The sequence below is a fragment of the Xenopus tropicalis genome, chromosome 4 (genome assembly GCF_000004195.4).
Source record: "Xenopus tropicalis strain Nigerian chromosome 4, UCB_Xtro_10.0, whole genome shotgun sequence".
Lineage (NCBI taxonomy): Eukaryota > Metazoa > Chordata > Amphibia > Anura > Pipidae > Xenopus > Xenopus tropicalis.
Genome location: NC_030680.2, coordinates 151,725,145 through 151,739,932, shown reverse-complemented (window position 1 = coordinate 151,739,932; position 14,788 = coordinate 151,725,145). Strand labels below are relative to the sequence as shown.

Sequence of the window (14,788 nt, the reverse complement as noted above, 5' to 3'; positions counted from 1 at the left end):
CAGGAAGGAGAAAGCAGGAAGGAGAGAGCAGGAAGTAGAAAGCAGGAAGGAGAGAACAGGAACAAGAAAGCAGGAAGGAGAGAGCAGGAAGTAGAACGCAGGAAGGAGAGAACAGGAAGGAGAAAGCAGGACAAAGAGAGCAGGAAGGAGAAAGCAGGAAGGAGAGAGCAGGAAGTAGAAAGCAGGAAGGAGAGAACAGGAACAAGAAAGCAGGAAGGAGAGAGCAGGAAGTAGAAAGCAGGAAGGAGAGAACAGGAAGGAGAAAGCAGGACAAAGAGAGCAGGAAGGAGAAAGCAGGAAGGAGAGAGCAGGAAGTAGAAAGCAGGAAGGAGAGAACAGGAACAAGAAAGCAGGAAGGAGAGAGCAGGAAGTAGAACGCAGGAAGGAGAGAACAGGAAGGAGAAAGCAGGAAGGAGAGAGCAGGAAGTAGAATGCAGGAAGGAGAGAACAGGAACAAGAAAGCAGGAAGGAGAGAGCAGGAAGTAGAAAGCAGGAAGGAGAGAACAGGAACAAGAAAGCAGGAAGGAGAGAGCAGGAAGTAGAAAGCAGGAAGGAGAGAACAGGAAGGAGAAAGCAGGAAGGAGAGAGCAGGAAGTAGAATGCAGGAAGGAGAGAACAGGAACAAGAAAGCAGGAAGGAGAGAGCAGGAAGGAGAGAACAGGAAGTAGAAATCAGGAAGGAGAGAACAGGAAGTAGAAAGCAGGAAGGAGAGAACAGGAACAAGAAAGCAGGAAGGAGAGAACAGGAAGTAGAAAGCAGGAAGGAGAGAACAGGAAGTAGAAATCAGGAAGGAGAGAACAGGAAGTAGAAAGCAGGAAGGAGAGAACAGGAAGTAGAAATCAGGAAGGAGAGAACAGGAAGTAGAAAGCAGGAAGGAGAGAACAGGAACAAGAAATCAGGAAGGAGAGATTAGGAAGTAGTTTTTGGCTGCCGGGGTCAGTGACCCCCATTTGCAAGCTCCAAAGAGGCAGAAGAAGAAGGGAAAGAATGCAAAAATGATCATAAATAAATAATGAAAACCAATTAAAAAGTTGCTTAGAATTGGCCATTCTATAACAAAATAAAAGTTACCTAAAGGTGCCCCCCCCAATGAGAGCACAGAGGAGAGTTGATCCCAAGCACTAAGTGCCAGCGTCATGCCATTGTGGCCCCTATTGGCGCTTGGCTCTCTGGCCCCCGGCGCAGCCCTCGCCGCCAGTCAATACAGAGGGGATTCGGGAGAAAAGAAACAGAACAAATGCTGAGATTTAATTTCCGTGTAATGTTTGTGCCCCTCAGAGCATTGGGGGAGTGGGGGCAGAAAGTACAGTGCGTCCTTATTACCCCTCTGTAACGGGATAATGTGGGCTCTGTGTGTAATTACCTGTAATTATGTGTAATTATGTGTGATTAATGCACGGCCTGTGTGTGTGTTTCCTATGGATGTGGCTGAGCGAGGCCGGGGCAGTTATGTACTGGGGGGGCAGATATGGGAAATATGTGCCTTGTAGATCACATAGGGGTATTGTCTAATGTCTGTGTCTGTTTTAGGGGCAAATCCAGTGCCGCAAATGATTCTTAATATGTGGGGCAAAAATACATTTATTATATTGTGTTATTGTAATGAATTACATTGGGTTCCTATGGAGCCTGCGGTGCTGCACTGAATATTGTGTATACAGCACCCAAACTAACACGATGAAATCCACGTTAGGAACCTTAGATTGTAAGCTCACTGGGGCAGGGACTGATGGGAATGGGATAGGGGCCTTAGATTGTAAGCTCACTGGGGCAGGGACTGATGGGAATGGGATAGGGGCCTTAGATTGTAAGCTCACTGGGGCAGGGACTGATGGGAATGGGATAGGGACCTTAGATTGTAAGCTCACTGGGGCAGGGACTGATGGGAATGGGATAGGGACCTTAGATTGTAAGCTCACTGGGGCAGGGACTGATGGGAATGGGATAGGGACCTTAGATTGTAAGCTCACTGGGGCAGGGGCTGATGGGAATGTGATAGGGACCTTAGATTGTAAGCTCACTGGGGCAGGGACTGATGGGAATGGGATAGGGACCTTAGATTGTAAGCTCACTGGGGCAGGGGCTGATGGGAATGGGATAGGGACCTTAGATTGTAAGCTCACTGGGGCAGGGACTGATGGGAATGTGATAGGGACCTTAGATTGTAAGCTCACTGGGGCAGGGACTGATGGGAATGGGATAGGGATGTTAGATTGTAAGCTCACTGGGGCAGGGACTGATGGGAATGGGATAGGGACCTTAGATTGTAAGCTCACTGGGACAGGGACTGATGGGAATGTGATAGGGACCTTAGATTGTAAGCTCACTGGGGCAGGGACTGATGGGAATGGGATAGAGACCTTAGATTGTAAGCTCACTGGGGCAGGGGCTGATGGGAATGGGATAGGGACCTTAGATTGTAAGCTCACTGGGGCAGGGACTGATGGGAATGTGATAGGGACCTTAGATTGTAAGCTCACTGGGGCAGGGACTGATGGGAATGGGATAGGGACCTTAGATTGTAAGCTCACTGGGGCAGGGACTGATGGGAATGGGATAGGGACCTTAGATTGTAAGCTCACTGGGGCAGGGGCTGATGGGAATGGGATAGGGATGTTAGAGTGTAAGCTCACTGGGGCAGGGGCTGATGTATAATCTCTGTAAAGCACTGTGGAAATGTGTCAGTTTTATATAAATAAGAGGAAATAAGTAACGGTGCAGATATTTGCCTTATATCCTTAGCGTATGTGCACACAAGGTGGGGTGAGAGTTGGCTGGGGTCGCCATTCCCCGGGGCAGAAGGTTACACTCGCTGGGAATCGCCAGTTCGCCTGGAATTTCCCCCAGTAGAAAAGAGCGAGGGGAGCGCACGGTGCCGCCCCCAGAGACCCCTCCCCTAGGGCCCCCCAATGAGCCCCAATTACCCCCCAGCTCTGCCTGTACCCGCGCCCCTATCTGCCCAATGATAATGAGCGGCTCCTACGAGCGCTGGATCCGCAGATTCACACATTTCCTGCCCTGAAATCTGTGTAATAAATAAACCAATGGGCGGGGTCATACGCTGCTGCGTCCCTATTGGTCAGGGAATCATTGCTAGGCGGCCACTCCACGGCCAGTGAGGAAATTGCTAAATAAATTAAATATAAAATGTTTGATTCTATTGGTCACTGTTTTATTTCGTTACATTAAAGGGGAAGTTCACCTTTGAGTTAACGTTTAGCCTGATATTCAGTTTGCGATTGGTCTTCATTTTTTATTATTTGTAGCTTTTTAATTATCTCACTTTTTGTTCAGCACTTATCTGGTTGCTAGGGTTTAAATTACCTTAGCAACCAGCAAGTGGCTTGACTGAAAGACTGGGGAATGAATAGGGGAGGGGCGGAATAGAAAACTAAGGGGCTCATTTACTAACCGTCGATTTTTTATTTCAAACTCAATTCGGAGATTTTTCTAAAAAAATCACAGAGAAAAAACGACTTTCCCGAGATTTACTTCCGAGTTTTCCCAGAGAATTTTTTTAGTAAATGTTTAAAAACGAAGGAAATGAATAACATTCTAGAGAAATATAGAGTTTTAGTGAATGGGCCCCTTTCTGTTTCATTTCAAAAAGTCAAATGAAAATTTTACAATATGAATTTTGGGGCAAATTTATCAAAATTCCAGTTGTGGGAAAAAAACGATGCGAGAAATAACTGCGACCAAACTTGCGCGACTGGAGTTCTACTTGTGACGGAACATTCCCGCGCATTTTGCCCCCCACTGGCGACATCACATGGTCCCATTTATCTCCAATCAGGGTAAAAAAACGCAAATATTTAAATAACCAGGAAAATAAAGTCGTTTCAGACGATTCTCAGTGACTTTATTGGATCCGCGGCAGAATTTTTTTTCTTTAGTAAATACTGACTATTTGTGGTTCCGGAGAATATTCTCAAGAATTTGCAATTTTTTAAATGTGTTAAAAAAAAAAAGTTGAATTTTGATAAATTGGGCCTGAAGTTTTGGGAAAAATCCAAATATCCGAGCGACTGGTTCTCCCGGGCGTCTGGGGCGACGGCGAGGGGAAAAAACGTGAATATTTCAATAACCGGGAAAATAAATCGTCGTTTCAGACAATTCTCAGTGACTTTATTGGATCCGAGGCAGAATTTCTTTTCTGGCGACTTTTCTCTTTAGTAAATACCGACTATTCGTGGTTCCGGAGAATATTCTCAAGTTTTTGCAAATTTTTAAATGTGTTTTTTCTGAAATTGTGGAAAAAAAATAAAGTTGAATTTTGATAAATCGGCCCCGAAGTTTTGGGAAAAATCCGAGCGACTGGTTCTCCCGGGCGTCTGGGGCGATGGCGAGGGGCAAAAACGTGAGAAAAAAACGTTTATTTTATTGTCCCGAGTCGGCGAAACTGAATGTGACGTTAGTAAATCTGAGGCCGCCGTTTCCTTAATTGAATTTTTAAAAAGGGCATTTTCCTGGGGGGGAAAGGTTAACTGTTTGTAAACATTCCGCTCTTTACTGACAGCAAATCTGCCCCCCCCCCCCCAGCCCCGGGCAGTTTGGGGGCAGCGGCAGATTTAGGGGGAGGGATTCTGTTTATAGAAATAAACGCACAGTAACGAGATTAGAATTAACGACACCTCAGTTACTAAAGGAAAGAGATGAATGGGAGGAAATCCCTGCACCCTGCGTCCAGCCATCGGGCCCCGGGGGCAATAAATACCCCTCAGCGCTCACAAGTCAATTTCTTTTAAACACTCGGCGCAGTAGTTGAGAATTAAGGGGCAGATTTATCAAAGTGGGAGTTTCATACATAGAAACCCGCCCACGTTCCGCTCATTCCTATGGGGTTTTAGGAAGCATATTTATCAATGGGCGAACTCTACGGGGGAGATTTATCAACGTTCGAGCCTGATAATTTTTTTTTCATGATCCAAGTTTTTTTTGTGCTCAAAACTCAAATTCAAATTGTGGTTCAAAAACTCAAAATTCTGTCATTTATTAAGGGCCAATAACCCGCGAGAAATATTTTCAATTCTGGACGTTGGAGTTTTCCAGTTTTTGAGTAAAATCAAAAAGAAAATGTAATTGCGCAAGTTTGTTACATTAATAAATAAGGGAGGGTTCGAGCTGCGCGTTTATTCGATTTAGACAAAACTCAAATTCATGAAAATTGATAGATAAGCCCCTAACCCACAAACTCAAATATTGATAAATAAGCCCCTAACCCACAAACTCAAATATTGATAAATAAGCCCCTAACTCGCAACTGGAATATTGATAAATAAGCCCCTAACTTGCAACTGGAATATTGATAAATAAGCCCCTAACTCGCAACTGGAATATTGATAAATAAGCCCCTAACTTGCAACTGGAATATTGATAAATAAGCCTCTAACTCGCAACTGGAATATTGATAAATAAGCCCCTAACTTGCAACTGGAATATTGATAAATAAGCCTCTAACTCGCAACTGGAATATTGATAAATAAGCCCCTAACTTGCAGCTGGAATATTGATAAATAAGCCCCTAACTCGCAACTGGAATATTGATAAATAAGCCCCTAACTCGCAACTGGAATATTGATAAATAAGCCCCTAACTCGCAACTGGAATATTGATAAATAAGCCCCTAACTCGCAACTGGAATATTGATAAATAAGCCCCTAACTCGCAACTGGAATATTGATAAATAAGCCCCTAACTCGCAACTGGAATATTGATAAATAAGCCCGTTACACACAGGGGCAGATTTATCCAAATGGGAGTTCAGAGCTTAATACATAAAATTCCCCCACGTTGTATTCATCCCTATGGGATTTTTAGAAGTGTATTTATCAATGGGTGAAAGTTACAGTTCAGTATTTGATAAATACGCTTGTATAAATCCCATAGGGATGAATACAACGTGGGGGAATTTTATGTATTATCTCTAAACTCCCATTTGGATAAATCTGCCCCTTAATTTAGTAAATCTGCCCCATATTACGTTTCCCAATAGGAAACAGGCGCATTTTATATTCACGGAAGGAGAAAGAGAAGGAGAGAAGAGACAGAGGCTCTAATTGGCTGGGGGTGTTTGTGCCATTGGTGCCCCCCGGCTGTGACCCCCGGGCAGGTAGTGGGAGGGGCCCATTATACCTGCCCCACAGCTGCATGTAATTGCCTCTGACCCCGCTGCTATTCTGGGCGCCCAAACGCACCCGGGGAAATCAGCACTTTCTGCCGCTCCCACTTAACCCTTTCCCTCTGGGTTTTCTCTGCAAATTCTTCTTTTTCCTTATTTCCAGCAGATTTGGGGGTTTTTAAAAAATTCTGCCGGAATTCAGCGGCGGCCGGCGGGCCGAGAGAGGGAACCGCCCCGAGTGATATTCTGAGACAATTTGCAGTTGGTCTTCATTTTTTATTAATTGCACTTGAATTGTTTAGCTTTTTATTCAGTAGCTCTGCTGTTTGGAATTTCAGCAGCTATCTGGTTGCTAGGGTCCAAATTACCTTAGTAACCATGATGAGAGACAGGAATATGAATAGGGGAGGGGCTGAATAGAAAGATAAGGAATAAAAAGTAACAATAACAATAAAACTGGAGCCTCACAGAGCAATAGGGTTTGGTTTCCGGGGTCAGTGACCCCCATTTGAAAGCTGCAAAGTGTCAGAAGAAGGGAAATAAATAAATTAGCGCTACAGTACAATCTGCTGGGGGGGGGGGGGGGCGCAATATCATGGACGCACACTCTAGGGGGCTCATTTACTAACCATCGATTTTTAATTTTAAACAGCAGGGGCCTTTGTGAATAGCACCCCGCGTAAGTAAATGAGCCCCAAAGGTATTTCCCCGGGGGGGGGGGCATTTATCAGACGAACCCATAAAGCTGACTCCCCTGTGCATTCTGGGGGATTTATCCCAATCTGGGAGTGAGAGGAGCCGGGAACCTGCTGTGCTTTATCCATGGTGTTATATCGCCACCAAGTGTTGTCTCACAGAATTACAGAAGGAGGAGTTGGACGTTCCACCTGCCCCCCCTGAAGCTGCTGAACTGCAACTGCCCCACAGTCATCGCTCTCTCCTACCCACCCCTGATCCGTAGCCCTTACCCACTGCCCCACTAGGGGGCAACTTGGCCAGTAAGAATGATACTTGATGCCAATGGAACTAATAAACCAACTTATATGGTAAGGTTGGCACCCTATGCCCCACCCACTGACATCACTGGAGTTATGAGGAGAGGAGAAGAAAGGGTGTGCAGGGCACTTATATGCACTGAGCTGTGGGTTTGGGGGGTATAATGGGCGGGGCCTGAATAGCAACTCTTTTTCATTTTGGGCCTCTGCCCTCTTGCTCCCTGGCAGACACGCCCATATCTGGGCCCTGGGGGTGCTTACAAAGGGCCCATGGGTGCCACCCTCCCACCTGGCTGGCAGAAGCAGAGCTGCAGAGTCGCAGGGCCCCGGGGCCACATAGACACAAAGACTGATAGGCCGGGCACCGGGTGGGTTGGGTGCCATTAATACCCCGCCCCGGGGCCACATAGACACAAAGACTGATAGGCCGGGCACTACCCTGCCCCGGGGCCACATAGACACAAAGGCTGATAGGCTGGGCACCGGGTGGGTTGGGTGCCATTAATACCCCGCCCCGGGGCCACATAGATACAAAGACTGATAGGCCGGGCACCGGGTGGGTTGGGTGCCATTAATACCCCGCCCCGCGGCCACATAGACACAAAGATTGATAGGCCGGGCACCGGGTGGGTTGGGTGCCATTAATACCCCGCCCCGGGGCCACATAGACACAAAGATTGATAGGCCGGGCACCGGGTGGGTTGGGTGCCATTAATACCCCGCCCCGGGGCCACATAGACACAAAGATTGATAGGCCGGGTGGGTTGGGTGCCATTAATACCCCGCCCCGGGGCCACATAGACACAAAGATTGATAGGCCGGGCACCGGGTGGGTTGGGTGCCATTAATACCCCGCCCCGGGGCCACATAGACACAAAGATTGATAGGCCGGGTGGGTTGGGTGCCATTAATACCCCGCCCCGGGGCCACATAGACACAAAGATTGATAGGCCGGGCACCGGGTGGGTTGGGTGCCATTAATACCCCGCCCCGGGGCCACATAGACACAAAGATTGATAGGCCGGGTGGGTTGGGTGCCATTAATACCCCGCCCCGGGGCCACATAGACACAAAGATTGATAGGCCGGGCACTGGGTGGGTTGGGTGCCATTAATACCCCGCCCCGGGGCCACATAGACACAAAGGCTGATAGGCCGGGCACCGGGTGGGTTGGGTGCCATTAATACCCCGCCCCGGGGCCACATAGACACAAAGGCTGATAGGCCGGGCACCGGGTGGGTTGGGTGCCATTAATACCCCGCCCCGGGGCCACATAGATACAAAGGCTGATAGGCCGGGCACCGGGTGGGTTGGGTGCCATTAATACCCTGCCCCGGGGGGGAATCTGCCCAGGAAAGGGTTATATGCCCTAATGAATACACTACAATACAATTTGCCCCCCCCCCTCAGTGCCAACAACCTTCCTGTAATGGGGGGGAAGAGCCACAAACTGCTCCTCTCTGTCAGTTTCTATGGGATTTATCAACAGCTAACGGAAAGTGAATTTGCCCTTTGATAAATGTCCCTTTGTAGGTTCCATAGTAACTAACGGGGGCAGCGGAATTTCCCTCCGACAGACTGAGCTCTGTTTTCTCCTTTTAATGAGTATGTCCCTTTAAGTTAATTTAAATATCCCCCCCTTAATTACTGTGATGTTTCTCTCCCCCCCCCCCCCCCCCCCGTGTGTAAATTCTCTAATTCACCCAATTTGGGGCCCACGGGGCAGAGACAAAGTGAAATTAACAGTAAAAAAATGACAAAAATATAAATGTACATTCCCTGTGGGTCCCGCTGGTTTTTGCTGCATTTGGAAGTGATTGTTACTTGTAAAATCACTGCAGAAACGGACAATGAGCCAATTAACCTTGGGCATGCCAATAAGATCACTGCAAAAATAGCCAACGAGCACTCCATTAACCCCAGACATGCCAGTAAGACCACTGTGCTGCTCAAATCAGGCCAGTTGTTAGTCATTCTGCCATCTTATTGGTTGCTATGGGTTACTAGACAAGGGGCAAACTTAAGACTATTTGTTACATTTCATATTCCACTCGAGTCTGAGCCCCCACTCGAGTCTGAGCCCCCACTTGAGTCTGAGCCCCCACTTGAGTCTGAGCCCCCACTTGAGTCTGAGCCCCCACTCGAGTCTGAGCCCCCACTTGAGTGTGAGCCGCTGCACCACGTTTCCCAGCGAGGGTCCCGGGAGTTGAACCCCCATTAATTGCCGTAACTAAGTGACAGTTTGCACTTTTTTAATGACTTATTTCAATATTTCCATTAATTCCCCCCCCCCCCGGGCCGAGCAGCCCCCCCCCCCCGTATCCAATCTGACGTTCAGCCTTAACGATGCTGAAAGCTCTAATTAGGATAAACAAACCCCTAATTGCACATCCCTGACATTTGCCGATATTCGGGTTTGTTCTGCGCTCACATTTATTTAACTTGGAGCCTTCGCGGATCATCATCATCATCCTCAGCCCCTAAATGCAATTTATTTGTGTAAATGTCACTGTCGGCGCTGATTAGGCCTCGGCCGGGGAAATGGGCCCCGCCCCCCCAATCAGGATCCAATCAGCCCCCAATCCCACCAATGAGCAACATAATTGCTTAAAGAGACGGAACACAAATAAACTCATGTGACTCAAGGGAATAAGATTCCTCTCAGCGATTAAATTCCCTTCTCTCCGGCCGTAACGACCCCGATCCCCGGGGATCTGACCAATGGGAATCTACGGAATGAGACTGACGTGCGGCCCCCGATACAGAAACAACTGCCCTTCTACATAAAGTCACTGAGGGGCTCTGTGCCCATAGAGTTATACAGGGAACTGTACCCCCTACTGTAAATGATAAGGATATTAGCAGTCACTGAGGGGTTCTGTGCCCCCCATATAAAGGCACAAGGCTGCAGGCTGAGTTATACAGGGAACTCTGAGTATCACTCATGTATTATAAGGGATAATGTACCCCCTACTGTAAATGATAAGGATATTAGCAGTCACTGAGGGGTTCTGTGCCCCCCATATAAAGGCACAAGGCTGCAGGCTGAGTTATACAGGGAACTCTGAGTATCACTCATGTATTATAAGGGATACTGTACCCCCTACTGTAAATGATAAGGATATTAGCAGTCACTGAGGGGTTCTGTGCCCCCCATATAAAGGCACAAGGCTGCAGGCTGAGTTATACAGGGAACTCTGAGTATCACTCATGTATTATAAGGGATAATGTACCCCCTACTGTAAATGATAAGGATATTAGCAGTCACTGAGGGGTTCTGTGCCCCCCATATAAAGGCACAAGGCTGCAGGCTGAGTTATACAGGGAACTCTGAGTATCACTCATGTATTATAAGGGATAATGTACCCCCTACTGTAAATGATAAGGATATTAGCAGTCACTGAGGGGTTCTGTGCCCCCCATATAAAGGCACAAGGCTGCAGGCTGAGTTATACAAATAAGCTATCGGGCAGTTAAATAGAGATGGGAAAGCGCAGCCGGGGGTATAAAGAATCCAAAATTATTTTTTAAATATGTAAATAGTAAGAAAATGAAGCAAGAAGGGGCGGGGCCATTATTATCACAGGGGAGGGGTCAGTTGGGGGAAGGGTCAGTGGGGGGGGGGGTCAGTTGGGGGAGGGGTCAGTGGGTTGATGAGAACAGGGAAAAAGCAGAAATTCTAAACTGTTATTTGTCTGATAAACTGAGGGACCCGATAGTGAATAATAATGTTCTGTATGTAATGGGCCCGGTTCTAGTTACAGACCTACTGATACCGGGTCACTCAGGGGACTAATCTGCCCCCCTTAGTTAGGGGCCGGGGCATTGCCATAACCCAGTCTGTATCTTGTGCCAAACCCATTCCGCTCCCTTATTGCCCTGTTACAGCCGCGACTGGCCAGCAGGGGGCGCAGAGAGCAGAAACACATTGCAGCTGGGGGGTCAGGGGCATGTTTATTAGTAAGTAAATAAAGAACCGCTGAGCCTTCTGGGAGTTCAATCAGTACCGGTACCAGTCACATTCTCTGCACTGGGCGGCAGTGAGTAAATGACAGTTTTGAGGTAGAGTCCAATGGAGACCAGTTCTGTCAGATTATTGTCTGATTGCAGCCATACATTTAGTCCTACAGAACCAAGCAATTGCTAATTGGGTTTGGTACCGGATTCCCAGGTGCCACCGTGCTGACATGATAAACTGGGAAGGAATTTGGGTCAAGAGACTGAATTGTAAGGAAGCCCAGAGGGGTCAGTATAAGTGCTACAGAAGGGGGCGGGGGGTTACAATAGCCAAGGTGGGAAATAAGTTGCCTGGGGGCATCTCAATAGAGAATTTGCCCACTGCCTGGGGTAATGCAGCAGTAACCAACAGCAACCAATCATATCTCTTCTTTCATTTACTGTTGCCGATTGGCTGCTAAGGTGGCAGCTTTAGGGGGTCGCCCCCTGCTGGATACTTGTGGATATATTTGGCAGTAGAACTGAGGGGGAGGAGCTACGCTGTCCAACCTAAATGGATCAGGGGGTAGGGGCCTGGGCCAATGAGGATGGAGAAGGGGCAGAATCACAGGATCACACAGATCTTGGAATTGGGATCCTCAGTCACTGGATTCTCTGCTCCCAAATGCTCATTAGATTGGGGGGTTGAACCCCTCTTTCCCAGATGTTCCCCAAAGTTCCTGAACATTTCCCTCATGTCCGTGATCCGCTCCGTCTTTTCCCGTAAGAGCCGCTTGCACTGGATTAGCTCCTCCCACAGGAAAAAGAGCTCCTCCTCCTTCTGGGCGTTTGCGCAGTGCAGAGCGGCGACGCTGTCCCGTAGGTGCCCGATGGTTTCCTGCGCCTCCCACAGCTGGGGGGGCAAGAGAGAAACATATTCAGCCCAGGGCCCCCCAAAAATATCTGCTCCTCCTGCTGGAAATAGATATTAAAGGGGAACTGCACCCAAAAACTGCTTAATTGCCCAATGAAAGTGAATGTAATTCCGCACTGGCGTTTATATTCTCAGCACTGCTGGTTCCGACTCCTGAAACAATGTGGCAGAAACCAGCCTGGAGGGGAACTGAAATTTGTCACAATGTTTTAAAGGGGAAGTTCACCTTTGAGTTAACTTTTAGTTTGATTGACAATGACAATTTGCAATTGGTCTTCATTTTTTATTATTTGTAGTTTTTAGGTATTTCATTTTCAGTTCAGCAGCTCGGCAGTTTGGAGTTTCAGCAGCTATTTGGTTGCTAGGGTCCAGATTACCTTAGCAACCAGGGAGTGGTTTGAATGAGAGACAGGAATATGAATAGGGGAGGGGCTGAATAGAAAGATAAGGAATAAAAAGTAACAATAACAATAAAACTGGAGCCTCACAGAGCAATAGGGTTTGGCTGCCGGGGTCAGTGACCCCCATTTGAAAGCTGCAAAGAGGCAGAAGGAGAAGGGAAATAATTCTATAACAGATAAATAATGAAGACCAATTGGAAAATTGCTTTGAACTGAAACTTAACTTAAAGGTGAAACTAAATAAATAAGGACGGTGACGGAATCCTTTGTGGAAATTGGGAATTCTGGGTATGAGACCTCACTACGGGGCCATAACCACACTCTCCATTAGGGGGCGCTGCCTGGGGTATTGGATTCTATTTCTCCCACAAACTGAACCAAAACAACTCATTGGCTGAGGTGGGCAAAGTGGGCGGGACATGTTCAGCCCAAAAAACTGATTAACTGACAGTCAGAGAATGCTGGGACCTGTAGTTCTACAACACCCAGAGGTGCTGCCCTCTCCTGACTTTCTCTAAGCAAATCCATAAGCAGGAGAGGAAACTGGATCAGTCCCAGAACCCCCCGGGCCCATAGGGAACACAATGGGACACATTTATCAACACTGGGTACATTTGCCCAAGGGCAGTAACCCATAGCAACCAATCAGTGATTTGTTTTTTTTTCAGCCAGCTGGAGGTAAAACAATGAATTCAACAATGTGATTGGTTGCTATAGGTTACTGCCCACTATTGATAAATGACCCCCCCCAATGTAAATGCAATTACAAATCATTGTACTGTGGGGCTTCCAGTTACCCCACTACTGGGCAGGGGAGGGGCTTAAAGCCAGTTGGGAGGAGTCTGCCCCACAAAACAAGTTGTTTGCCCTATAATGCCCCACAATTGTGTTAGGGACCCTGGGCAAATGCCCCTCCTACTCTGTGCTGTAACCCCGCCCCCAGTGATGCAGTCTGACCCCCATCCTACCATCTGTGACTGTCGCTGCGACTGTCGCTTCAGCTCCTCGTATTGTTGCAGTTGGCAGTGGCACAGGGTGAGCAGTTGGATGAGGGACGCCCTGTCCTTCTCTTGCCCTTCATCTTCCTCCTCTTCCTCCCTGGGTTCTGGGGCTTTGGGGTCACTCTCATCCGAGCTGGAACTGGACTCCTGCTGACCCGCCGGGAGTCGGACCTGCTGGGAGTTGTACTTGAGCCGAAGGTCCAACAGCCGAAGGTTCCGCAAGGTTTTTTGAAGGGGGAGATAAACCCTGACGTTGGTGAGGGGTCGGGGGTCGGTTGCTAGGTTACAGGCCATGTCCATCTGTCCGCCCATCAGACACAGGGAGGGGGGAGCGTCGTCTTCATTGTGGGAGTCACTCCCCCCCCCGGTCCAGTAGGTCGCGGTCTTCTCGTTACACATTTTGGGTTCCTGCAAATCAACACAATTGCGGTGCCCAAAGTCCGAACCGATATCCGATACAGCAACCCTGCCAACCCTCTCTCTGTGCCAGCCTGATGGGTATGTAACTGCCCCTGTACCCTCTGCCCCTGTACCCTCTGCCCCTGTACCCTCTGCCCCTGTACCCCCTGCCCCTGTATCCCCTGCCCCTGTATCCTCTGCCCCTGTACCCCCTGCCCCTGTACCCTCTGCCCCTGTACCCCCTGCCCCTGTACCCCCTGCCCCTGTACCCTCTGCCCCTGTACCCCCTGTACACTCTGCCCCTGTATCCTCTGCCCCTGTACCCCCTGTACACTCTGCCCCTGTATCCCCTGCCCCTGTATCCTTGCCCCTGTACCCCCGCCCCTGTACCCCCTGTACACTCTGCCCTTGTACCCCTGCCCCTGTGCCCTCTGCCCCTGTACCCCTGCCCCTGTACCCTCTGCCCCTGTACCCCCTCTACCCTCTGCCCCTGTACCTCCTGCCCCTGTACCCTCTGCCCCTGTACCCCCTCTACCCTCTGCCCCTGTACCTCCTGCCCCTGTACCCCCTGTACACTCTGCCCCTGTACCCCCTGCCCCTGTACCCTCTGCCCCTGTATCCCCTGCCCCTGTACCCTCTGCCCCTGTACCCCCTGCCCCTGTACCCTCTGCCTCTGTACCCCCTGCCCCTGTACCCTCTGCCTCTGTACCCCTGCCCTGTACCCTCTGCCTCTGTCCCCTGCCCTGTACCCTCTGCCTCTGTACCCCCTGCCCCTTGCCCCCTGCCCCTGTATGCCCTGCCCCTGTACCCCCTGCCCCTGTACCCCCTGCCCCTGTACCCCCTGCCCTTGCATCCCCGACCCCTGTATCACCTGTCCCTAAATCTGCTACCCCTGTACCCCCTGCCCCTGTACCCCCTGCCCCTGTACCCCCTGCCCTTGCATCCCCCGACCCCTGTATCACCTGTCCCTAAATCTGCTACCCCTGTACCCCCTGCCCCTG

At 49.1% G+C, this 14,788-nt stretch overlaps 1 protein-coding gene across 1 annotated transcript; it reads right to left on the bottom strand.

Annotated features, from left to right (window-relative positions):
- Positions 1-11,067: 11,067 nt before the first annotated feature.
- Positions 11,068-13,889, bottom strand: LOC116410287. Its single transcript, XM_031900493.1, has 2 exons — positions 13,356-13,889; positions 11,068-11,965 (listed from the first exon to the last, which is right to left on the bottom strand). The coding sequence occupies exons 1-2, from the start codon at positions 13,785-13,787 to the stop codon at positions 11,678-11,680; spliced, it is 720 nt and encodes a 239-aa protein (XP_031756353.1). The 5' UTR covers positions 13,788-13,889; the 3' UTR covers positions 11,068-11,677.
- Positions 13,890-14,788: the final 899 nt, after the last annotated feature.

Coding starts and splice junctions, on each gene's coding strand:
- LOC116410287 (XM_031900493.1), bottom strand. CDS start 13,787: ATGTGTAACGAGAAGACCGCGACCTACTGGACCGGGGGGGGGAGTGAC. Junction 11,966..13,355: donor CGCAGCGACAGTCACAGATG/GTAGGATGGGGG, acceptor TTGCCCCCCCAG/CTGTGGGAGGCGCAGGAAAC.